The 27,058-nt window shown below is 42.9% G+C and overlaps 1 protein-coding gene across 1 annotated transcript in view; it reads right to left on the bottom strand.

The window, feature by feature from the left end:
* DOCK1 (dedicator of cytokinesis 1) overlaps positions 1–27,058 on the bottom strand; it is a 273,464-nt gene that overhangs the window by 27,216 nt on the left and 219,190 nt on the right. The window contains exons 38-47 of the mRNA XM_038141075.1: positions 26,465–26,584; positions 17,023–17,112; positions 14,379–14,483; positions 11,940–12,081; positions 11,644–11,722; positions 11,235–11,319; positions 10,327–10,413; positions 6,796–6,972; positions 5,716–5,799; positions 1,092–1,229 (exon numbers count right to left, since the gene is read on the bottom strand). Of these exons, the coding sequence (XP_037997003.1) occupies positions 1,092–1,229; positions 5,716–5,799; positions 6,796–6,972; positions 10,327–10,413; positions 11,235–11,319; positions 11,644–11,722; positions 11,940–12,081; positions 14,379–14,483; positions 17,023–17,112; positions 26,465–26,584 (1,107 nt within the window). The remainder of the gene's footprint in view (positions 1–1,091; positions 1,230–5,715; positions 5,800–6,795; positions 6,973–10,326; positions 10,414–11,234; positions 11,320–11,643; positions 11,723–11,939; positions 12,082–14,378; positions 14,484–17,022; positions 17,113–26,464; positions 26,585–27,058) is intronic.

The raw sequence follows: 27,058 nt of genomic DNA, 5'->3' as shown, positions 1-27,058 counted from the left end.
CAGGAATGTTCCCTGTAAGATGTGTCCCCATTGAAGAAAGACGTCATTGCTACAGACAGAACCCCAGAATTATTTAGGGTGGAAAAGTCTTCTGAGATGGAGCCCAAGCTGTGCCCAGTCCCCACCTTGTCCTCAGCCCCAGAGCACAAGTCCAAATCCACTGATTCTTTGGATATCCACAGGAATGGGCACTCCAACCCTCCCTGGGCAGTGCCAAGGCCTGGACAAACCTTTCCATGGGGAAATTCCTGCTGTGCCCACCCTGAGCTGCCCTGGCCCAGCCTGGGCCATTCCCTCTGCTCCTGTCCCTGTTCCCTGGAGCACAGCCCGACCCCCCGGCTGTCCCCTCCTGGCAGGAGCTGTGCAGAGCCACAAGGGCCCCCCTGAGCCTCCTTTTCTCCAAGCAAAATATCATCTCATCATAGCACCCATCCATGTATTTGTGACTGAATTATCAATTTTATCCTGAATTGAAAAGCTGTTTGCTTTGTTTGTTCTGACCTTCACACTCAACACTCAAAAGCAGAACAAACCTCCACCAGAAACACCATGAAATTCTTAGCTTTCCCTGAAGGATGAAGCAGCAACTGGAAATAAGTTGCTGGAATGAGAAAAGCATGAATTTCAGTCCTTTCAAGCTCATGAAGTAGGAGGTGTGGCTTTCTTGCCTGCCTACATTCGGTGTAGGTACAACCACACGCTCTCATAGAGCAGCACAGCCCTCTCTTCCCTGAAGGAATTCCACCTAGGGAAAGGTGACCTTCAGCTCTGGAAGAACCCTGCTAAGTGCCCATTTTTAAACTCATTGGTAACCCAAATCCTTCAGAATTGAAGGATTATCTTGACTTTCAAGGAACAGACTCAGGCAGTTTAGAAATTGCTCCCGTGCTTTGAAATGAAAGCACTGAGGCTTCCTCAACATCTCTCATCTGCTCAGTATTCCATAAATTGATGATGACTGGGAACCACCAGGAACTCTGCGTCTCCACTGCTCTGTTAAACCAGTGGAATCATCACACAGGAACAGAGAGTTGCTGCAATTCAAGGGAATTCCAGATATTGGGGAAAGGAGAAATTGAGAGGGCACTTACGATGGCGCGGACCCCGTACTGCTTTTCCACCTTGTCCTTCAGCTGCCTGAAACACGCCTCCATCCTCTCGTGGAACGGCCTCAGGGCCTCTGTCACCTTCTCCCCATGGATCCGGATGCCTTCGGCCAGGAATGGGATCTGGAAAGCAGAATTTGGCTGCTCCACCCTGCCCAGCCCCTCCTGAGGCAAGGGACAGGGCAACGCTCCCACAGCAGGGAAAGAGCTCGTGCAGTAATGACAATATGAGCAATAAGAGCAATAGTGATAACAATTATAACACTAATAATAATCATAACAATAATAACAATATTAAAATGTCAAGAATTATTATGATGATCACAGTGACCATCATCATTCCTTGCACATGATGCATGATGGGATCTAAACCCCTGTTCTCCAGGATTTCCTTTTATTTTCTGTTAAACAAAGTCCTTTATGTTTAATTCAGCCTCAGTTCTGCCCAGAAATCCCATACTGGATTTATCCCACAGCACAAACCCTCCTGCGATATTCCATTCTCGAGCCCCCACAGATTTTGTATTTTAAAACACCAAACTGATGAATGATGAGTCTCACGCCAGGTTATTAATATCAAATCCTTTCCCAGTTCCATGAGGATAAAGCCCTGAAGACAAAAATAGTTTATGTTTTCTTTAATAAATGCTCTTTCTAAAGCTGCAAATGAGCTCCATCCTTGGACAGATATATATTGCAGAGCAATATTTATTAATAAAACATACAGTTTTAGATGCTATATAGTTCTCCTTAGAAAAATTATTTTATTTTCTCTGGGAAGAAAACAGAAGAGGGAAAAAATTAAATTAATTCTCTTTTGTAACTGAAAATAATCATTTATCTTCAAGGCTTCTGTCACAAAATATCCATGCCAGCACAGGATTATATAATTAGTTCCTAGTGTGGAGGTGTAGCTGACCTTTGGAAATGTTTTAAGAGAGACATTTTCATTCCCACAGCTACCCAGACACACCATTAGAGTTTTCTACCTCCAGCTCAGGAAAAATATTTCCTCTTCCAGGTCCGTTTCAGCCCACACAGTGCTCTGATTCTAACTCAGATATTCTCTGCAGCAATCAAGCTAAGAGGCTTCTCTTAATAATTCATAATTAAATCATAATACTGATTAAAAACAGATTTTTCTAATAAGACTGAGCAGCAATCAGAAGGAGCAGCTTTATTAGTAAGGAGAATAATAAATACACAGATGAATTACAGATGAACAAACTCGAGAAATCTTATCAAGATGATTCCCTGAGATTTGGCACTACTTAAACGGGCAGAGACGCTTCTCCTAAAAGACTACAAAGAGAAGAATAATGACTTTTTTTTTTTTTAATGTAGTAGCTTCTGTGTAAAGCACATGGATTTGCACTTGACAAAAATTAAACATGAAACCAGAAAGTTTCCCTGCTCTCAATAAGTCAATGCATTTCTAAATTTACATAATTACCAGGCCACACTGTGACCCTCCTGTTTGGAGGGATAAGTGGTCACTTGGCTCATTAATTTTAAAGAACTGTTGACATTGGAAATGGATTCTTTTTTAAAAAAAACCTGGAATTACCAAGGTGAAGCATATGAGACCATTTTATGGGTAGAAAATGCACTGAAGAACGTGTCCTGGGGATCAGCCACCTCCAGACTGGAAAATCAAGAACAGGAACTAAATGACATTATTTGTAGGAAAAAAAAACGTGAAGGGAGGGAGAAGGAGAAGAAGAACAACAAGAAGAGGAAGAACAAGAAGAACAAGAAGAATAACAAGAACATGAACAACAGGAACAACATGAGGAGGAAGAAGAAGAAGAGGAAGTAGAAGAAGAAGAAGAAGAACGAGGAGGAGGAGGAGAAGGAGGAGAAGGAAGAGAAGGAGGAGAAGGAGGAGAAGGAGGAGAAGGAGGAGAAGGAGGAGAAGGAGGAGAAGGAGGAGAAGGAGGAGAAGGAGGAGAAGGAAGAGAAGGAAGAGAAGGAAGAGAAGGAAGAGAAGGAAGAGAAGGAAGAGAAGGAAGAGAAGGAAGAGAAGGAAGAGAAGGAAGAGAAGGAAGAGAAGGAAGAGAAGGAAGAGAAGGAGGAGAAGGAGGAGAAGGAGGAGAAGGAGGAGAAGGAGGAGAAGGAGGAGGAGAAGGAGGAGGAGAAGGAGGAGGAGAAGGAGGAGGAGGAGGAGAAGGAGGAGGAGAAGGAGGAGGAGAAGGAGGAGGAGAAGGAGGAGGAGAAGGAGGAGGAGAAGGAGGAGGAGAAGGAGGAGGAGAAGGAGGAGGAGAAGGAGGAGGAGAAGGAGGAGGAGAAGGAGGAGAGGTTTGTTAATCTTTTACAGAAGCTGAAATCCATGAATGTGCCATGGCTTTAGCACAGAAGAACATGAGGCTGCTGAGTATTTGGCCTCCCTGTCCAAGACCACTTAATCCTTAAATGTTTATCAAGTGCAGGAAGAACCTTCCAGCTGTGCTACCATTTCTGTTTCACCTTCTTCTACCAACTTCCAAACTCCTCCTGTGTCTCCTTTCCAGACACAGGGATATGTGCTGATGCCTGACATGGAATTTTACACCTGTTAGAGGCAGAATTTTGCCACATTCAGGATATTCCAAATTATTTTGGCCTGGAAGAAAGGGCATTTTCCTATTTCATAACTCTGTTCTTGGCTGATTTTAAAATTTTATAAAGTTCCACTGCAACTTGAAATTATTCCCTGATTTGTTTCCCCTTTTTGATTTTTTTTTTCCAAATCTTGATCTGCTCGGCTGAAAAGACTGAAAAAAATGACACTGATTTGAATTATTAAACTAATCTCTGAAAACAATCTTTCAGAGCAAGGGGATCATAAAACATGAGCACAAAACCTGAGTTTGGCATGCAGCAGTTCTTTCATCTCTGTAGAAGGAGCACAAGGTTTTGATTTGCTGTGGTATTTTTCTGTTTTGCTGTGCTGTAAATACTTTAGCTAAATTCAGAGTGACTAATGTCATCAATCATTCATTTCTCTGCCTTAATTTCAATCAATCATTTCATTATCTTCATGTTAAAATGAAAGATCAGCTTGAAATGGTGCAGTTGCATGGGAACATTTTTTACCTAAGTTGGAAAAGCACCAAGAAGGACAAAAATGGACATTGCTTTGCTAATGGAATTCATCTGAATTAATAAGAGACAGAAACAAAATGTACACTTGAAGTTCACAGGAATTATATGAATTATGAATTCCACGGCACAGTGGAGAAAGAGGTAAGGAGATGAAAAAAATTGAATTTAACTGGTCAGCTGGTAATACAATTGTCGGGCTCCTATTTCATATACCCAGATTGATTTATGCAGCAGGGAGAAAATTCCATGTGATTACAAAACTCCAAGCCCCACATTATTAAAAAATGAAATCTCCTTTTTGCTTTCCATCCCTGTCAGCCCAGGATGAATTCAGTCCCTTCAAAGGCTTCCATACAGATCCCTCTCCCAGTATTTGGGAGCTGACTCCACCTGGCTGGAAACTGAAGTCATTTGAGAGGAATTTTAAATTTTAGCATCCCTTAAATGTGTATGAAACATCCAAGGCAATTCAAAAGCACTGAAAGGGCTTTCAGTGACTCTTATTTTCAGATATAAAAATAAATTTTGCTCCCTTTTCTCTATTTTCCTGGTTCCTGTTGTTTTTGAAGTACAAAACTGATGGGAAATCATGTGTTTAAAACCCCGAATAATTACAGTACAATGTGATCAGCTGCCATGCCTGTTTTCAAACTGTAAGATTATTTTAATACACAAGTGTCACCGAAGTGAGCCTTTGCTGAGGGAAAGTGTGCTTGGAATTCATTTGAAGTATCACTCTCAGAGGCAAAGACACAGAGCTGACACCAAGTCAGTCTGCTGGGACCAAATTATTTTCCTCTATAAAACTTAAAGCTTATAAAATCTAATCTTTTCTAAAAGCTCACATGAAAATAAATTAAAAAATGCCTTTTTTTTTCTTTTTTTGGTCAGACCAAAAGAGTTTTTTACTCACTGATCATTTTAAGGCCTTCAGAGGATATTCTATTTCTGAATTCTGTAGCTTTGGTTCTACTACCTCTAAGACTGAAAGCCACGGAAATGTAAATTATTCCCTTTATTATAAAGACAGAACTGAATATGAAAAGACAATGATTCACTTTCTTTTTCTGTGGGGGAAAAAAAAACTATTTCCAATCAACCTGGTATTTTTTTCATTATCATAAACTTATAATGAGACCATAGAAAAATGTCCAGTGTGTGACTATGGAACAAAACTGGAATTGTCTCTTGTTTGCCCTGAAAAATATTTTCTTATCTGATACAGGTGGGAGATTGTCACTTACTGTGTTTACAAAAAGAAAAAAAAAAAAAAAAAGAAACAAGAGAAAAGAAAAAAAAGAAGAAAAAAGAAAATATCTTGATCATATTTGTTCACAGCAAGTTTATCAAAATGAGCAATTATGTCAGATTTGAAAAGATGAACTTTAACTCAAGCTCCAAGACAGATTTAAATGGCAAAGAAATGTATCCAAGGTGAGGATAATGTCTGAATTTCCTCCAAAGTGACACCAAGCTGTCTTTCCACAGCAGCTGCCTCCGCCAAACCTGACTTCAAGTTTTTTACCTGCCAAGCAATCAGATCCTTCAGCTTCTCAATCTTGTCATGATCCTCCGGATGCTCGTGCATGTATTTTTCAGTAAAAAAAGCCTAATTGAGAGAGAGAGAAATGAGCCATTATTGAGAAAATGAAACATCTACGACACAGGAATGAGCTACAGCGAAGATGGATTGATCAACCTAAAAATTCTGCTAAGTAACAGCTACAGACACAAACTTATGGAATCACAGAGTCACACTGATTTGGGCTGGAAAGGACCTTAAATCCCATCCAGTGCCAGCCCTGGGACACCTCCCACTGTCCCAGGTGCTCCCAGCCCCAGTGTCCAGTCTGGCCTGGGACACTGCCAGGGATCCAGGGGCAGCCCCAGCTGCTCTGGGCACCCTGTGCCAGGGCTGCCCACCCTCACAGGGAACAATTCCCAATTCCCAATCTCCCAATGTACCCATTGTCAGCTTAAAGCCATTCCCTGTGTCCTGTCCCTCCATGCCTTGTCCCCAGTCCCTCTGCAGCTCTCCTGGAGCCCCTTCAGGCCCTGCAAGGGGCTCTGAGGTCACCCCAGAGCTTCTCCTCTCCAGGTGAACAATCCCAGCTCTCCCAGCCTTTCCTCCAGCAGAGCTGCTCCATCCCTGCTCTGGCCTCTCTCCATGTCCTCCCTGTGCTGGGCTCAGCTGAGGCCCAGCAGGGCAGGGAATGCTGGTGGAACTCAGGGAACCCTGGTGGAATTCAGGGAACTCTGGTGGAACTGAGGGAACTCTTGTGGAACTCAGGGAACCCTGGTGGAACTCAGGGAACCCTGGTGGAACTCAGGGAACCCTGGCAGAATTCAGGGAACTCTGGTGGAATTCAGGAAATGCTGGTGGAATTCAGGGAACCCTGCTGGAATTCAGGAAATTCTGGTGGAATTCAGGGAACTCTGGTGGAATTCAGAGAACCCTGGTGGAACTCGGGGAATCCTGGTGGAACTCAGGGAACCCTGGCAGAATTCAGGGAACTCTGGTGGAATTCAGGGAACCCTAGTGGAACTCAGGGAACCCTGGTGGAACTCAGGGAACCCTGGTGGAACTCAGGAACCCTGGCGTTACCTTCTCGTAGTTGGCGAAGCCGCCCATGACGGCGGGGTCCACGATGCCGTTGAGCAGCATGGACAGGGGGTTGATGGGCAGGTTGGGGTCATTCAGGTGCTGCTGCACCATATTGTTGATCTTGTCGTTGGTCAGCTGCATGGTTTCTATGGCGTTTTCCAGCGGGCTGATCTCCACCTACAACCCAAATGAAAGGAGATTTCAAACCAGGGGCAGAGTTTTGAACCTGCTCAGCAAAACCCCACGGGCAGAAACGCTCCAGGCCTTTCAGAACTGAGGTTATGGGGAGATTTTTGACCAAGAATTACCAGAAAGGGTGATTGAGGTATTCGGTATCTCTGTGCTGCAGTAACTGATATGATGATGGGTATCAGTGGGGGAAGTTAACTGCATTTGGCCGCTGCAGGAGGGATTACATCCCAGCACAGCCTCCAGAAAGGCTCCAGCAGCAATCACGTGAGGTTTTTTGGAGGATTACGGAGAACATCAGAGATTAAGGGTTGGTGAGTTTTAGCAGCACAAAGAAGATCCAGCTTAACGTAACAGTAAGAAAGAAATGATAACTTTAACGTGGATTTTCTGATGGAAAATGTAATCCTAAGCTGCTCAAAAATCAAGAAGATATTTTTGCAGTGATTATTTTGGTGTGTTTCCAAGGACATCGAGTTGAATATGTTGATGAGATGACATCTAAACTATCTGCTGTGCTTTTTCCCAAGAGGTCACATTTTCTTCGTCTGACCATTGAGAACTGAAGGGAGAAATTTTCTGTTCACCTGGACTTCAATGAAGAGTCTCCTCAGGTGCCTTCATGGGGGTGAATTAGCTCCTGTGCTGTCTAAAACTTGCTTTATTTTAATTGACTGACCTCCAGCTACTTTTTTATGCCCAGCTACCGTGTCTTTCCAAAAGTTCATGTTGAAAAAACCAGTATTAAAATATTTTAAATATTAGAGAATGGGCTGAAAATCAGTAACTTGCAGTGACCCAGAGTGTAGAGAGTCCTCACTGCAAGCCACGGCCTGCTGGTATTAAAAAAATGATGTGGTAGGGAAAGGGAAGGAAGGTTAATTGAGGCCTGTGAGGAAAATGCAAGTGTATATTTGATTACAGCCTCATTTACATAAATGCTACATAAACAAAGCAGCACTTCTACCTGGCTATCAGTTGCTTACCCTGTTTCTGAGAACCACTTATAATCAAATCTCTTTAGTTGTTACTCTTACACCTGCCAGCTGATTACATCAAGGATGTTTTAATTAGCATTTTGAGCAGCCTGCCTGCTGAATGATTCTGGAAGGCAGGGAAGGAGCCTGGTGATTCTGCTGGGAACGGGGAGCAGGCCAGGCTCGGACAGAGCCCAGCGTGCCACGGGGAATCTGGACTGGGGAGTGAAGCCAGCCCAGCATCTGATTGGGCAAGAACTGCTGGGAACATCACAGGCTAAATTTAGCATTCTGTCACTTGTATTAATGGCCTTATAACTATGCAATAATGTGTTGATGAACCATTGCTTTTAAAGCTCTTGAGCATCTCCAGAAATTAGCACTCATTGAGCTGACAGCTTTTTGACTTTTCTGTAGCAGCAATCATGGCTTTCTTTCTCATTCTCCTTTCTTTTACTACTCTTGTAACACTCCCTCTAATTTTTTAAAAGCAGATGGAGAATTGCAGTTGCCATCTCACTGCTACAAACTGGGCTTTGGAACCTGGTGAAAGCCATTTATGACAAGAGTAAATTCTGAACCTTGCTCCCAGTGCAGCTCTGGGCACTCCTCACTCTATCCAGGGAAAACATGAATTACATTCCCCTGAGACATTTGCACCAGTACAAAATTCCAAGACAAAAACAAAACAGAGATTAGCATTTGTGCTTTTTAAACTCAAATGTGATTCAAAATCTGATTTCTAATTCTCTGGCTGGTCTCTCTCCCCTACAGCTTCTTGTGTCCAGCTAAAGCAAATCAGATACAGAATGAAGAATGCTGGCCTCAAATTCCTTGCAGATAATGAACAGATTGCAAAGGTTTAGGTAAAAGTACTCAGAAGGAATTTGAAAAGCCAGCAGATTTAAAGCAACTCTGCATGTTCCTATGGGTTATGTAACATAATACACTGCATTTATGAAATTACTCTGTTCTCTCAGCACTGATTTGATGTAATCTCACCTCTCCCTTTAACGATATTCCGGTTCCATCAATAAAATATGAAACATGCAGAGCTGCTGGAGTATCCTGGTGCTTAGCAAGGGATCAATAATATCTGTATCCATAATCACAATTTAGCATTACAGGGATGTAAACCCTGTGATCCTGCTTGCAGCATTTTAGCTGACAGAGATCTTGAGGAAAGTCAATACCCATTTTGTAGGAACTGTGCCAGAGGAGGTCAGAAGTTATCTGTAGCAGTCTTCCCACACGTTATTAAGTTCCATTCTGCTATCATTTCTCAGCTCTGCAACTCATACAATCCTTGCTCCCAAAAGGCTGACGGGATCTGTGCCCGTTTGGATGCCAGGCAGAGCAGGAGGGGTGTACACCAAGTGCCTGTCAGGCTCTGCTCTCTGCTCATCAGGACTGGCATCAGATCTGCCAGCCTTTACAAACAGCCCTTCTTGCCATCATGAAGATAAATACAATCTTCTCCATCAGGGTTATATTGAAACTACGAAATTCATTAAAAATTCAATGTGTTTTATTCAGCTGCCTGTTACTGTCACACATCACATTCATATTCTGTTACTATAGATACCATAGTAATTTTCTGCATTACTTCTGTTCATCCAAATACAACTGTCCAACATAACCTCAATGGAGCAATGAAAAAGGTTTTAATTAATCATATGCAAATTGTTCTTTTCCTTTAAAAATAAGCCTCACAAGAGAGATTTCAAAAATGCAGTAACAATGTTTTTATTGCTACTTAAAAATTACAGCTGCATAAGAATAATTTAATCTTAAAGGCGTTTAATGGATATGTCTTATCTAAACAGTCTAAATGGTTGAACAGAGAAATGAGTAATTTGGAGTTACTCTGTGAGGTTGCTGAGGGTATATTTAGCTAAATATGGAGAAGAAACAAAAACAACCTTTAACCACGAGCAGTAAGAAATGCAGACATACAATGCCTTTGATTATTGGGATATTTTGAATTAATGACAATCAAAATATCCAGATCCTCTTTGATAAAGTTCAGGCTAGATTCTCTGGGATGGAGCAGGGTTTCCCTGCACCACCTCAGGTCTCTCTTCATTCTAGGCACCTGCTGAGAGACACAAATGCTTTCTAAAAGGGCTGAGGGCCTTGGAGGGCTGGCTGCGTTCCCTTCCCTCAGGAACGGAAAAGCATTGCCTGAGTCACCCTCAGTCAGCAATCAGCACCCTCAGCAGGTTCCCTCAGGATGTGCCAGGTCCAATCCCATGGATTCCTTGTTCACAGATCCAAGCACAGCCACAGAGACACACAAATGCTCCCTGGCTGTACAAAAACCCCACTGTTTTACACAGTCTCAATACAGCCAAGCTGATCTTACCATGAAAACTGATTTGACTTCAAACCACCTGAGGATCCCTGGTAATTTATAGGCTGTCACGTAGATGGTTCTCTCAATCCACATGTTCTGCAGAGGGAACAGAAGTGTCACATTATCAATGGGCAGCTGGGACCCCCAGCAAAGCCCTAAAACAGCAGCAGGACAAGGACCAAGGTATGGCAGATGTTACAGAGCCAGGGGGGAATTCCAAGTGGAAGATGGAGCAGCACTGATTCAAATCTGGTATGTGACTTAGCAGGGAACAACTGCTCCCTTTCTGAAGGAAAATACCCCAGAAAGATCCTCTGGTTTTACTGGATGTTCATGGAATCACAGCATGGTTTGGGTTGGAAAGGACCTTAAAATCCATCAGGTTCCAGAAGCAGGGACACCTTCCACTCTCCCAGGCTGCTCCAAGCCCCATGCAACCTGGTCTTGGGCACTGCCAGGGATCTGCACAGCTGCTCTGGGCACCCTATCCAGGGCTTCCTCACAGCACTCATTTTATTGACCATTAGATTAAACAAATGGTTTAGTAAAATTAAAAAAAAAAAAAAAAGCAAAAAAAAAGCAAAAAAAAAAAAAAAGCAAAAGGTATTAGTGACAAAAGATTTTCAGATGCCTGACTGGAATCTTCATGGCAAGACAAGTTCCAGGTGTAACAATTTAAAATCCTTTCTCAGAAGAGCTGTTTTTACAAAATAAATACAGCTTTGCCCATTTTTTCCTATTGGTATAAACGAGAACATGATAAATTGGCTTAATTAACTTTCTATGAAAAATAATCCCTTTAAACCTAGATTTTTTTTTTCTCAACAAGCAAAAGATAATGAATGGCTCAGATGCTTAAAAGAGAGGGGGAAAAACAAGCAAACCAAAAGTGGTTTATTTTCTTCATAACTTCTTACTGCAAATTCGTTGTCTGGGTTTTTCTCTCCTTTTCGAACAGGACGTGAATACTCAAAGCGCTGGACTTCATTCACCCTGTAGAAACTGAAAAGAGGGAAAAGAATCATGGAATCACAGAACGGATTGGGTTGGAAACGACCTCAGAGATCACGCAGTTTCAAGTCTCAAATGCACAATGAAAATCAATCGCTGTCTGTTTAGGAATTGATACTAAATTCTAATATTAGAGGAAGTTCATCAACAAATATGCAATCACTATTTTCCAGTGGGTTGAACTGTGTGCCAATATTAAAAATTACCATTAAATGCCCTCACAATGCCCATGCCCCTTGGCTGTGCACAGATTCCTAATACAATAATGTGTTATAAAGGGGATTGAGAAAACAACAAAACTCAACCCAAACTCACCTCACAATTTGCTCTGACACCGGCCTGTGAAATTTCGAGGGTAAATCCAGTTTGGGCTTTACAGTGAAGCACTGAATATCTGAATTTCGGGGGTTAAGAAGTGAAAAGGGAATTTCAGTCACACAGAGCAAACAGCTCAACAGGAACACACACACACACAAAAAAGGACAAAACAACAAAATCGGTGCGTTACACCCGTCAGGGCAGAAGTGCAACAGGTTGGCCACAAATCCTTAACCTGAGCTGCTGGATGCACTGGTTGTACTGGTTGTACTGGGTGTACAGCCCAAGGATACACTGGCCAGAGGAGGTTTTGATGTCATCGCCGGGGGGTGACGTTGTCTTCATCTTCTCGGCGTTGGGGAACTGCGTCAGCAGCCGCGCCTCGAAGTCCTCGCGGCGCTCGTACTCCTTGCCCCGGTAAATGAACACTTTGTTCTGCAAACAGATTAGCTCAGATTAGCTAAACCTCAGGTTTGGCTTTTCTATTTTTCAGATTCTGTGCTGCTTTAGTGTGTGGGTCTGAGCTTCATATCAGGAGATGGTGAGCTCTCTGCACAGAGCAGGGAGACAAAACAATTCCTGCTCCAGCTGGGACCAAGGACAAATGAGCCAAAGCTCAGCCCAGGAGCACAAACAGCGTGGGCTGGAGAGAGAAAAACAAGCAGGGTGGGAGTGCCTGGGCTAAAGCTGGAACGGGACAATGAACTGCAAGGTGCAAATGGAGCAGAGCTGAGCCAAGGGAGAGACCCCGGGAGCGCTCGTGCATTTTGGGACCATTTGGGTTCATCTTGGGTGCAGCCCTGGCTGGGCTCTTGTGCTGCCCAAGGTGGATCCATGGAGGAGATCCTTGAATAAATCCCTGCTTTGTTCTGTAGCTCTGCCCAGCCTCTGTTCTAGGGCAGCCTGCACAAGGCATCACAGGGGCACCGACATCTGGCACCAGCACCCCCAGAGCTAAAACCAGTGCTCCCAGTACAGAACTGGGGCCTCAGAAGGGCTGACACCAACGCTGTTAGCACTCCTCAGTATGTGAGCAATTTCACACTCCTCACACTGTGTCGTAATCAATACTTCATCAATATCTTCTTCTCACCTCCAATTCCATCCTGGGATCATTAAGCCCATGTTTACCTTTAGTATTTTTTAAGCCACACCTAAAAATCACCCTAAAATCACCTCAAAACATGATTTCAAGGATCTGTAGCATTGGTGGCCATTGAAAATATATAAAGAGAAATTATTACCAAATCCAAGATGTCTCCTCCACCTTCCACAGCTAATGATGGAATGGATGTCAATAAATAAACTGAATTAGGCTTTGATACATAAACATTTATTCAAAGCCACTCTGGTGAGCAAAAAATGAGTAGCAGAGAAAAACAGAAACATAATGCAGATTTAAGGAGGAATATCCAAAAATAGTGACTGTTATAAAAAGACTCATACTAATGGATTAGATTTTTGCCATTATAAACTTTTAACTTTTTATAACTTTAATATTAAGTTTATTGTATTTGTAGGCATTGGTTTCTTCTTTGCCAATAAAGAAAATGAAGAGATACTTTATACAGTCCATTTACATGCTGAGTTCATTAAATTCTAAAGGAAAATGTAAAAGACAACTTGCATATTTTTAACTGATCAAACATATTAAAGCAAGTTTGGGTAAAATTTGCATCTGAATATGCTTAACCTCATTACTCATCTCAAAATGAATACTTGGTGAAAAAATTATACAGCACTTATTAAAAAAGAGTGTTTTGACTGGGGGTAGGAACCTGGAGTGGCTCACATTTGCCCAGTTGGGTTTAATTTTGCAATGCTGCCTTTTGAAAAGCTCAGTAAGGGAAAGAAAGTAATCATAGATGGCTCTGTATAACTGTAATTTATGTATATATATTTGTAATTCACAGGGAATGCTGGAAGAGAGGGAAAAGTGAGGATTTTCTCCAGCAGCAGGGCACTCAACAGTCTGGTTTTCAGAGGGCAATTTGTGAAGGAATTCATTCCTGTGAGGGTGGTGAGGCCCGGGCACAGGCTGCCCAGGGAAGTTAACAAAATAATAATGGGTTATTTCTGTGTCACCAACTGCCAAGTGCCAGAGAATCATAATTCAGATGCAATTCAGAACATGTTATAGCCCCACTTTCCTTTAGCCACTAATTCAACCCATAAAATCCTAGTATTAGTGAAGAAAACCCTTAAAATGTCACTAGAGCTATGATCCTGGCATCAACCGAGTGACACGTCTCAAATTGGCACATGACAAACACAAATCAATGATAAAAATTGCTATTAAAGGTGTCACACACACCTTTGATAGTAACTTCATTTTAGTGACAATGCTGGAAAGGACACTCGCCTGAAAACACGGTCACATACAAAAGGCTTCTCTACCATGCTCATATATATATATTTTATATATATATATATAAATATATATTAACCTGCCAGGCAAAAATGTCACCATTTCAGATGGTTATGACCCTGAGTGATGGACTGGGTATTTTATCTTCATTTCTAGTGATACCCTGAAGAAATAGAAAGTACTGTACACGTTTGAAGAGAAAGTTTTTCTACTGAAATTCAACTATTCCATCTTAGAAACCAGAAAGGAAAAACAGTGTTTGTTTTGTAAAATACCTTTTAAAAAACCTGTCAGTGTCAGGTTTCTCCAAGCCAAGGGAAATTTCCAGAGCAAGAAAAGTCTCCTGGAAACAGGTGACACTTACCCTTATGAATGTTGGGAATCCCTGGCCATAGTATCCAACAGCAAAATAATCTGGTTTTGGTCGTATCACCTTCACAATGTTTTCATAGAACTGGGCTTGTTTCCTCTGCAAAATAAACCCGAAGGATTTAAATGACCTGAGCTTTTAGGAGATTCCTTACACTTAAGATCTTGTATGCATCTCTAAATTAAAGAGGTTCCATTCCCCTGTTTTTTCTCACCTTTATATCAGGTTCATGGCAATATTTGGAAATACCACACTCTGTAGCCTCATGATTTTTCTACTCCCCATGGTGAATCTGACTGTTCCCTAAGGAATATCTCAATTTTGATGAATTTCACCTTATCATGGTGAACCTCACTGCTGCATATCCAATATCTCAATTTTGATGGACCTCATGTTGGTGAACTTCATTGTCCATACCCAATATCTCAATTTTGATTAACTTCATCATTGTGAACCTCACTGTCCCATAACCAATATCTCAATTTTGAGGGCCCTCATCTTGATAAACATCACTGCTCTATATCCAATATCTCAATTTTGAGGGCCCTCATCTTGATGAATGTCACTGCTCCAAATCCATTATCTCAATTTTGATGAACTCCAATATCTCAACTGATGAACTTCATCACTGTGAACCCGACTGTTCCAAATCCAATATCTCAGTTTTGATGGACCTCATCTTGGTGAACCTCACTGATTCACATCCAATATTTCACTGGCAGTGAAGGTCAGGAATTTGCAAGGCAATCTGAAATTCCAGTTGTGACACTTCTGGCGCCGAATCACCGGAAGGATGAAGCCGCACACAGCTCATCCCAACGGTGCTGACTTGTCAGTTTTGGGTTCTTACATCTTATTACATTTTTCTACTACTTCTCTTCCACATTCACAACCATGAATTTGCATATGGAAAGCAGGCAGTTGAGAATCGCAGGAAAATGTAAATGTTGGAATAAACACACGCGTGTCAGACACCATCTGCTTTCGACGCCGAGTTCTTCTTTATCGCTAATGGTGAAATAATAGCAAATGAGCAGCTTCAGAAGATCTGTTCATTAACTTGTTTTTAGTCTATTATTTCTGCAGAGAGAATGACTTTTGATCTGGGGGGAGGTTTAGTGCTGCTCCCACACGACAGGTAACAGTAAATGGCACCAAGACTACAAAGACCCAGATCTGCCGAGCGTTTCTCAGCTCATCTGGAGCAAAACTATTCTGTCATTTGTGAATTGTCTTAGAGGCTAATATTTAATATTGCTTGAAGAAAAGAGACAAGAGGGAGAATAGAAAGAACAAAAAACTTCTAAATTTTATTGTGGGAGAAAAAAAAGAGCTGTTCAGGAGCAGCAGTAAGACAAGCTGATGGGGTATGTGAGACCTGACTCATGAGGGAGAGTGAATTTTGATATCTGTCTTGTGAAGGAAATGCATGCCAGGACTAATTCTGTGACATCTCACCTCTTGGCTGATGAGCAGATAAACTCAATTGTCTGCTGTGAGGATTGGAAGTTCTGGGTCTCCCTTCTCAGAAGAGGGAGAAACTCCATGGAAATATCCAAGGCCAGGCTGGACAGGGCTTGGAGCAACCTGGGACAGTGCAAGGTGTCCCTGTCCATGGCCAAGTGGGTGGAACTGGATGAGTTTTAAGGTCCTCCCAACCCAAATCATTCAATCACTCTGTGATCATTGGCTACAATGAATAAAGTGCAGACTCCAACTTCTCCTCCAGAATGGATCCAGTAGGATAATTAAAGAGTGGCTGCCTCTGTGACAAACCCGTTCACATTCCCATGTGCAAGCAAAAAGGAGATGGAAAATTAAAACGGAGGGACTCGGAGAGTAGCCACCCCCTGGTGAATAATCACCTCTGACAACCATCTCTAGCCGAGGAACAATCCTACCCAATTCCTTTATACTGAAATGAAGAATATTCTGTGCCCACCCCACCAGCAGCAGGGAGCTGGGGCTGTGTGGAGCTGAGTTCAACACCACAGGAATGCCCAGCTCAGACACAGTGGGATAAAGACAACAGATAAATAATTCAAAGAAACTGAGGGAAATGTACTCTGAGTGCAAAAGCAAAAGGCATCAAAAACTTCAGAGTCAAAAATTTTCAGAAACAAACTGGAATCACATCCCAACTCCTGTGGAAATGGTTGGGACCTGAGGAGGGACAGTGACAGCTGCCATTTATCTCTTTGGAAGAGAACAGGAGGAAAAAAATGGTGCAGGAATAATGAATGGGTAATGTCAGGGCAAAAATAACTGACTGGAGACATGAATGCTTGGGGATTATTCATACCTAAAAAAAGAAATGTGAATATAGAAAGACACTTGAGAGAGAATGGGGATTTTTTTTCATGTCCCCATTTATATTTAAATTCAAAATTTTCTTTTATACCCTAAATAAATCAGCTTAACATTACCAAAATGTTTTTCTTTCAGCTGAAAAAAATAAATTCAATGTTTTTCATCCAGTGGTAGCCAGTTAATTGACATTGGTCCAACAAAACCATGATGGCTATTTGTTTCTGAATTTTACTATCCTTGATACAGTATTTTTTATATAATTTTAAAAGCTTAGAAATTCAGCTCTGAAATAAATTATTACAGTGTCTATGTCATTAAAAAAACCTACCAGCAGTTCACTGAGTTGTTCATAATCAAACATTTCATTTTCATACTGTTCTGCAAGTTCTTTACCCAAGGCAATGGCCTCTTCCCACATCTGTTGGAAAAAAAAAATCACAAAACAACAAAAAGAAGCTGAATTACACACCTTGGTTAAACATCAACAGAAGAATCAAATAAATCTGAAAAAAAGCAACCAAATGACTTGTGTCACATGCCAGAAAACACTGAGCTTCTGACGTGCCAAAGAGCTGTGCTGGGGTTACAAATGTCTCTATTAATGGAATCATGGAATTGTTGAGGCTGGAAAAGCCCTCCAAGTTCACTGAGTCCAACCATTCCCAGCACTGCCAAGGCCACCACTGCCCCATGTCCCCAAGTGCCACATCCACATGGATTTTAAATCCCTCCAGGGATGGGGACTCCAGCACTGCCCTGGGCAGCTGTGCCAGGCCTGGGCAAACCTTTCCATGAATATCCACCCTGAGCTGCCCTGGCCCAGCCCAAGGCTCTTCCCTCTGCTCCTGTCCCTGTTCCCTGGAGCACAGCCCGACTCCCCTGGCTGTCCCCTCCTGTGAGGAGCTGTGCAGAGCCACAAGGTGCCCCCTGAGCCTCCTTTGCTCCAGGCTGAGCCCCTTCCCAGCTCCCTCAGCCTCTCCTGGGGCTCTGATCCCTTCCCTGGACACACTCCAGCCCCCCAGTGACTTTTTTATCATTGAGGGGCCCAAAACTTGGCGTGGGATTGGAGATGCCTCAGCAGTGCCAGTACAGAGGGACAATCCCTGCCCTGGTCCTGCTCCACACCATTTTTAACACAACCCAGGTGCCCCTGGCCTTCATGGCTTGGTGGCACTCAAGGTGATCTGCTCCATGACCTCCCCTGGCACAGGATGCAAATTTACTGGATCCTAATCAAGTCAAATGACCAAAGAGCTTCAGAAGTGAGATGATTCCTGCCAGCCCACCCAGTAATGTGTAAACACAGCCTGTCCACCAAGAAACCAGGACCTGAGGCTTTGGAGCAAGGCTGGTGATTGATTGTATTTCATAATCACCTCTCTCTCCCTCTAATATCTGTAATCTGTATCAGACAGGACAGGCAATTTGCAGATATTGCTTTGAACAAATACTCATTATATTTCCATTGGTTCTTCTTCTTCTTGTTCCTCAACCATGAAATTCAGCAGCCGTCTCAAGTGACCCAAAGAAATTTAACAATATCCTTCAGCTCCTCAGAAGGCAACAATCTTAATGAGGAGCAGCAAGAATGGTTTTAAATGTGCATTTTTCATTTGTTTTTTCCACTCCAAAGATAAAGAACCACTCCAACCCAAAAATATGCTTAAATTAGCACACCAGGCTATCTAAGATCAAACTTGATGATCTACTTCTGCTGCTGAAATTTGGTTGGCATTGCTGACCTCACTTTATTATAAAAGTGAGTTTCAGAATAAGTTAGAAATGCAGATTTTATCAGCCTTCATCTTAAATTTAAATCCTCTGGCCACACACCACCTCATTCTCCTCTCAGCATGAGGCCACACCTTCTGTGCCCTGGTGGAATCCTGAGGGGATGCAGCAGCCAAGAGCAGGGGGATGGAGGAGGGCTGAAGGAGGGGCTGAACACACAATTCCCATTTTTCTCCATAAATATCCACCTTTGGGGACGGGGAGTTTGGGATGAAGCACCACAACTTCCAAAGATGGTGGGAGGTGGATGCTGGCGAGAGAAGATGAAACGTGACCTGGGGAAACCTTCACAACAACTGATCCCTGCATCCATCCCATAAAAATCCCTTAATCCCATCCTCTTCAAGGCACTGTGCAAATCAGAGATCTTTTACACCCCAATCCCCAAAAGCTCCCCAAACCACACAAATGAAATTCCACACTCAAAGCCCCAAAATCAGTGCCAGGTGAATTCTGTTTGTCTATTGACCTGCAAGTTGAAATTGCATTTCTTAGTATATCAGGAAAACTTGGAAAATGCAAGATTTTTAGAAAAGCTCCTGGTTCTAGATGCTGATTTGAAAAATAAGAATAAAACATTTAAGGATGAATCCTCAGCAAGTCTTCACGTGGAACACACCAATGTCACAAAAAGCAAGATGGGTCCCACTGGTTCACTGTCCATCCTTGCTCCTCTCCGGAAAAAAGGAGCCAATTTTCAAGGGGAGGGATGGATTGAAAGGTTATCCTGGCAAACGGAGTGGGAAGGGCTGGGAAGCAGCAGCCTGGAGAGGCAGGGATGCCTGGAGAGGCAGGGAGCTGCTCATGGTGCAGGAGATGAGGAAATGCAGAGGAAAAACATGGGAGATCAGATGGAGAAAGGAGAGAGATTTCTGCCCCCCAAGTAAAGACAAAATAAGGGCTAAAAACTGCACTGTGGGCTGAGCTAGGGGAAAGGAGCTTCTGAGTCCTGCAAAAACCAGCTGGGGATGTCTGGACAAAGTGGTGACCTAATTTAAGATAAAAAAACCCATGAATGCTCACAAAGGAGCAGAATCTGGTTGTTCATTAACCTTTCCTTGCAGCTCCTCGTGATATTCGACCCCTCCTCTTAATTTTACTTATTTCTCCAACAAGGTTCAGAATGTTATTTATCTAGGGAAGAGGACTGGAATGAGCATGAGTTGCCTCATGTTTGTAAAGTGCCTTGAAGGTGAAAAACGCATCAGAAGGACTAATTACAATCACGGTAATGAGGGATCACGTCTGCAGGAAATTACAAGGCAGCCTGAACGCTCTGCAACGCAATTTTTGCAAATGGAAGGATCTGAATGTTTTTATCCATAATATGGATCTAATCTAGCATGATGATACAGAGCATGTTTTTATTTTTAAACAAAAATTAACATGAATTTAAGAGTAAAGGCACAGTTGCAGAAGAAGGGGGACATTTCCACACAGCAAGATGAGTCAATTTTGATTCAGAAGGGCAATACAGCACCAATTTATAGGAACTGAACTAATATCCAGGTGCTGGTTAAGTCAGCAAGTGAAAGCTTTCAAAATCACTTAACCTTCCCTCATTTTGAGTGCCATTTTCTTCTGAACTTCAGTCATCCATAACTTGTGCATATTATTATTTCAAAGACAATGGTGTGACCATCACTTCCCTTGTCCTGTTCCCCTGTTTGTGTGCTCCAGATTTAACCAGCCCCTCTCCAAAATGAGACTGGAAATAAACTGAAGCATAAATCATTTTCGATTTGCATCAACACTGGAAAGAAACTCCTTTGGTTCTTCCCACTGACTCCTGGATGAGCACAGATGTGTTCCCAGAACATGTCTGGGAAAAAGGTAGATAGGTTTAGATGGGATATTGGGAAGGAATTGTTCCTGTGAGGGTGGGCAGGCCCTGGCACAGGGTGCCCAGAGCTGCTGTGGCTGCCCCTGAATCCTTGGCAGTGTCCCAGACCAGGCTGGAGGAAACTGGGAGAGCTGACAGATGTCCTTGCGTGTGACACAGTGGGACCAGGCGACCTTTAAAGGTCCTTCCCAACCCAAACCATTCAGTGATTCTGAAAGCAGACACACTCTGCCTACACATCACTGCCTATAGGTACCACAGCACTGCCACTGATTAAATAACAACTTTAGCAGAATTAAATCTCCTTTGATTTTTTTTTTTCACCTTCCCACCCTTGTCTGTCAGCACCGTAAACACACCGGAGCAGAGGCTGCTTCCACGGCACCTCCTCTAGCCTGAACAAAGCCTTAAGATGTTCCTGAATATTAATATTAATAATGGATTCTGTAAATGTTCCAGAGCCTGAAAAACGAATCCTCAAATTAAATGTGATCCAGATTTAGTTCATGTACAACAGACAATAATCACATAATCCTTGCGTTCTTCCTAGCAAGGAAGTGGAGATGAACAGGAGAAAACCAGACCATGGGATCACACCAGAATGATTTGGATTAAAGATCATCTCCTTCCACCTCTGCCATGGCAGGGACACCTTCACTGTCCCAGGTGCTCCCAGCCCCAGTGTCCAGCCTGGCCTTGGGCACTGCCAGGGATCCAGGGGCAGCCCCAGCTGCTCTGGGCACCCTGTGCCAGGGCTGCCCACCCTGCCAGAGAACAATTCCCAATTCCCAATATCCCAATGTACCCATTGTCAGCTTACAGCTATTCCCTGTGTCCTGTCCCTCCATGCCTTGTCCCCAGTCCCTCTGCAGCTCTCCTGGAGCCCCTTCAGGCCCTGGCAGGGCTCTGAGCTCTCCCTGGAGCCTTCTCCTCTCCAGGCTGAACAATCCCAGCCCTCCCAGCAGAGCAGCTTCAACTAGAATATTTGTTGCTGGCTTAAATGACTGGAATTCCTTAAAAGTTTCTGTAAAAGTCAGTTTACAAGTTCTCCTGTTGACATGGTGTCACATTCTCTTTGATGGATCACTTTCAGGAGTGTACTGAAAATCCACCGTACTGCAAATACACAGTAAAAAAGGGAGAAAGGGGCAAAGATCCTTTCCATTTTTGCCAGTCTAACTTTGTCCCTCTGCAGCCAAGATGTCTAAGAGAAAGAGCACCCATGTTCTGTTTCTACTGCCTCTCAAAATCCTCACTGTGCTCCAACACCTCTGTTTGGAATTCCCAACTGTCCAGCTGTTCCTTCAGAGGAACAATGAGAACCTGGATTATGGAACTCAATTTCTTGAGTGGAGAGCCCTGAACTCCAGGGGCCCAGGAGTCCACAGAATCGCTAAGGCTGGGAAAGACTTCTGAGAGCATCAACCATCACCTTGCTAAACAATAAACCCCGTCCTCAGGTGTCAAATCCACACTTTTTTGGAACATTTCCAGGGATGGGGACTGCACCACTGTCCTGGGCAGCCTGTTCCTCTGCTTGCCAACCCTTTCCATGAAGAAACTTTTCCTAATATCCCACCTAAACTTCCCCTGGTGCAACTTGGGGGCTATTTCCTGAACTACCTGGCTTTCCCTTGTGCAGCTGCACCACAACACCTCCAACATCACAGAAAACCAACCCAAACCTGGAGATTTTCCCACCATTTTCAAAGAAACAGGGACTGTGTGTCTCACATCCCCTGCACAACCCTCTGAAAAATGCAGCTGTTTGCTCCAGAGCCAATTTATTCAGGTGAGGACAGCACGGCTGTGGCCCAGGATCCTGATAAATGAAATCTATATTCTTGAAGGTCAATAACTCCCAATCTGCTGCCTCGCAGATTTCCTGCCTTGGAAGCTTTCCCAGCTTTGCCCAGGACATGGCAAGTCTTCTGGAGAAATGAGTTGTACAGGGAGCTCCTACACAGGATTTGTACGAGGTACAACTCATTAATGGGAGAAACAATTTATCTGGAGAGGGTACCAGGGAGAGAGGCTGCTGATACTGGAAGGAAAACGCTTCTTTTATACTCAGGGGGTAAGAAAAATGTGCACAGCCTAAATTTAGTTGTGCAGACACGAGCTGCAAATTGTTATGGGCAAGACTTTGCAGATGAAGGAGATCTGTTTTAGGGAAAACCCAGAGATTTCATTTATTTTCCAAGCTGGATTGCTTGTTGGCCAGAAAGAACTACAGCATTCAATTTAGTTTTTGAGGTTAATAGCAGCAAAGGAGGATCTCAGGGTATTTCTGAGCTCCTGCAGAGTTAATGGTCAGGAGCAGTGAAATAGTCTGGGATAAGAATATTATGGTGCCATGTTCTGGTTTCTAAGCTGGTTAAATTTCAGGTAGTGTTAATTAACCAGCATGAAGACTTAATATTTTAACTAAAATGCTAAAACTCAGCGTTTCTCTATTGTTAGCACTGCGCTCAAGATGCAGCCAGGTTGGAAACTCTTTAAATAAATAAATATATTCATTTGGAACATGGTCAGACTCTGTATCCTCCCTCTCCCAGGACTCTCTGTCCTTCCCAGCTCTCAGGACAGCTCCGGGGCTGAGCTGGCCACGAGCCTCACACAGATTTTTGGCAGACAGGTGAATTTCACCACTCACTTGTTAAGATGGAAGAAAAAGCCATTTGATGTCATCCCATGAGCCAGAAAAAAAGGCCTTTTAAGCCAAAGCATGGCATTTGCTGTGTAATTTCAGATATTTTCTGTTCTGTGGCTGCTGCAAAGCAGTAAAAGCTTTTTTTTTTTTGGAGGAGGAGGAGGGGAGAAAGGAGGAGCAGAAATAAATGAGCAGTGTGAATTTGTTTAGTTTTTTCTCCTCAGGACCAACACTTTCAATATATGGAGGAGCAGAGGAAAACCTGTCCTGATTTATGGGCAGCAGCATCACCAGCAACCCTGAGCCTGTGGCTGGTACCACATTTCAGCAGGCAGGAAGAGGAATGCTGCTGCTGCTTCCCTTGTGGCTCCACAGGCAAGCCTGGTTAAAAACACCACCTCATCTTTGCCAAGGAGCATTCCTTGGATTCAGGAGCTCATCAGCATTGATTTCCATCAGCTCCTTCCCACAGGAAAAATGTCACCCCTTCCCCATCCCTTTATTCCCATCACTATTTCCCTTCTCACCTTGGGACATTCGAACCCAAGACAAAGTCCCTGCATTAAGGACTTTGCTGGAATCACAAAGCTTCAGGAAAACACTCGAGAGCAGTTCAAAGGATGGGTCAGACTGCTGGGATAAGCCTCAGGATCAGGATTTTAAGGGCAAAAGCCAAGAGAGATGGAGAGGGGAATGCAAAGTGCAGTGCAGTGAAGAAGAATGATCTAGGAGAGAAAAGGATCCCTGGATCATGGAAACAACTCTCTTTTTGGAAAGAAGGACCTTGGTAAAGGAATGAAAAGTGTAATTAATCAGCAATCTAATCCATAAAGTAGAACAACTGCAAAATGCAGAACTTGTTTCTGAGAAATGCTCCTTCCCTAAAGGTGAAAGTTTTACTTCAGCTTTATAAAAGGTGGGTTCAAGGACAAAAAGTCAAATACAGGTAAAAAACCAAACATACTAAAAATAACAGATTAAAAATAGAAATCAATATGAGGAACCCTGAATGGATCTTGAACTCCAAGTACCAGGGACACTCCTGGTGAGGGCCAGCATTTTTTTCTCAGCCCACATGAGGTGCCACAATTCTGCCTTCAGGGCAAGCCCACGCTCCCTCTTCCTCACTTACAAATTTCTCAGGCACTTCTGGGCCAGAAGTGAAGTGTTCACTCCATTCCAGCCTGTGTGTGGAGGATTAAATCTGAATTCACCTGCCCATGAATGCCAATATTTAAGGGATAAGCCTCATGGTTGGCTTTCAACAGACAAGAAAACTGTGAATTCCCCTGGGAAATTACTCTGCCAAGAGAAAGGGATCCTGATTTTTGAGAGGCTGAACTGCACAAGCCTTTAAAAAACAAAAAGCTGATGTTTTAAACCCAGTTTTAAGATATCCCTTTGCTCCATTTCCTCTACACAATGTTTGTAACTCCCACATCTCCTCCCTTCCCAAATCCACAGCTTCCCATCAGGCAAACAAGGGGAGCTGAAGGATTCTGTTAGCTCTTGTAACTGCCAGAAAAAGTCCTCCAAATTACATTCACCACTTTGCTATTTACTCCATGGCATCATATGCCCACATATTCACCCTTAAGAGATGAGTTATAAATGTACCATTGATTTCTTTTGATTTTTTTTTGGGTTTTTTGTAGTGTCATTATCTGTAAGTGCTTCCTGAAGGTTGGGAGAGGCAGGCTGGGAGAGGCACAGGCTCACAACTGGAAAACAGAACTCCTGAGCTTCTGGAAAAGCCTCAAGTGTCTGCACAGCTGCCCACCCAGTGCTGGTGACCTTCTTCTGACACCTCCTGGTAACTTAATGGGAAGGAAATCAAACAAGTGGGATCTGGAGTGAGCTGCCAGGCAGGGACCCAGCTGGGTGATAATGGCAAAAAAAAAGCAAATATTGGTTTGGGCATGGGTGCAGTGTCCCAAAAATGCCCAGCAAAGGCTGTTTCAGGGGTGCTACTGATCGTGGAGAGCTAAAGCAGCTGCTGGGCTACTTTTGCAACTGCTCAAGGAATGCAAGAAGTTGATTTAACTTAATGTCAGAACGTCCCAAGTGAGAGGATTACCTTCCATCTACACTGGAAACCTCCACTTGGAGCTTCCTGACATTTGCAAAATCACACAAGATGAATATTCTCAGTGTATATTGATTTTTTTTATTTCCCTTTTCATGGAGTAATGTGAAAAATTATCACCAGCTTGAGTGACCAGAAAATGAGAGGAGGAATATCTGTAAGTAGCAAAGAGCAGTTTGGAAATAAATCATCTCCTCACACACCCAAAAATCACACAGGAGTCCTGGCACTCGAGTTCTGCACAGAACTGGGGCTCAGCAGAACAATTCCCAGTGCCTGGACACCAGAAAGGACCAACAGGAAGCCACAAAGACAAACAAAATTAAACCAACAAAATAAAATAAAACAAAATAAAACCAACAAAATAAAAACAGGCAACTCCTGGTTTTCCTTCCAGACAGGAATGTAAGATTAAAATAAGCTTTAAAATCAGCAGTGGCCATCATTCAAATGAGATTCTCCTCATTCACCCAGGAAAAGCTTTTTGGGCAGCAGGAACTGTCCCCAGGTCACCTCCAGCAGCCCCAGCCCCAAACAGCCACTTGTGCACCACTCCAGAATTATATTTTTACAACTTTTGTCCCAGTCCAGAATTACAATTTTTACCCCAATCCAGAACTACAACTTTTATCATCACTCATTAACAACTTTTAAGTATTGCATGAAACTATAAAATTTGAATTTTTAAGCAACATTTCTAACAAAATTATAGAAATCATAGTTCCTATCAAATTTATTCTAGGATTTTAATCTGATTCTGCTAAAAACTCACCTGGAAAGGATGGGCTGGCTGCATAATATTCTTATTCTACCAGAAAACACCACTTCTGTTTATTTTTAAACCCAGGTTTACACTTCTGAAATGTTCTGACAGAGAGATTCCTACTTCTATCCTGGAATATTTCGTGCCTGAAATAACCAAACACTGATCCATCCCTGTCTCCCATGTTAACCCCCTTCCTCTCCAGCACCAAGCAATGCCAAATGCAATTCCCTTCTGCATTAAAAGATGCAATTGCAATGAAATATCCTCATCCCAGGATATTTATGATATCAACCACAGACATCCAGGCCCTGAGGGAATTATTTTTGTGTACACGAGGAGAAACAAGGGGAGCTGAAGGATTCTGTTAGCTCTTGTAACTGCCAGAAAAAGTCCTCCAAATTACATGCATCACTTTTTTATTTACTCCATGGCATCATGTGCCCATATATTTACCCTTAAGAGATGAGTTATAAATGTACCATTGATTTCTTTTGACTTTTTTTTTTTGTAATATCATTATCTGTAAGTGCTTCCTGAAGGTCACTGGATGCAAACTATGTTTACTATTAAATTTATAAGTTTGAGAGAAAAGCAATGAAATACATTTGCACTTTTTTTCTTCCCTTTTTACCTTGCCCTTGTCAAAGTAATGGATAATTTCTTGATAGAGCTGATCTTTCAGCTGTCCTTGAGTAGCAGCTTGGTATCCATCCCGCTGGGTAAGATGTGCTGCACATGCTTCTTCTGACCACTAAATCACACAAAAAAAGGGGAAAAGTGAAAGCAAATCCAAAGCTATGAGTTCTGAAGTGAAATAAAAGAGAGAGGTTTTATTTAAAGGAGTGGTACTGCAGTTAATGCACCAACAAAGGGTTTTTTCACAGCTGTGCCCTTTGCCTCCTGGGCACAAGGAGCATTTATTTGGATGCTGTAATTGGAGGCTAATTACATCCATCAGCTGGAGGGAGCTTCTGGAGGTGGCTTCCTCTCCTTGGTGAGTTTGATGAGAGTGACCTTGGCCTGCTGATGGTAAAACCTGCTGGGGACACAATGAACACTTCACTTTGTGTGGGAGAAACCCTGGAGCCAGATCCATCAACACAAAGGTGAGGCCTCAGGTTCAGCTTTTCTGTTTTTCAGATTCTGTGCTGCTTTAGTGTGTGGGTCTGGCTTGACATTAGGGGATGGTGAGCTCTGTGCACAGAGCAGGGACACAAAACAATTC

Source organism: Motacilla alba, chromosome 6 (genome assembly GCF_015832195.1).
Source record: "Motacilla alba alba isolate MOTALB_02 chromosome 6, Motacilla_alba_V1.0_pri, whole genome shotgun sequence".
NCBI classification, from domain to species: Eukaryota; Metazoa; Chordata; class Aves; order Passeriformes; family Motacillidae; genus Motacilla; species Motacilla alba.
This window is presented reverse-complemented; position numbering and strand designations above follow the sequence as displayed.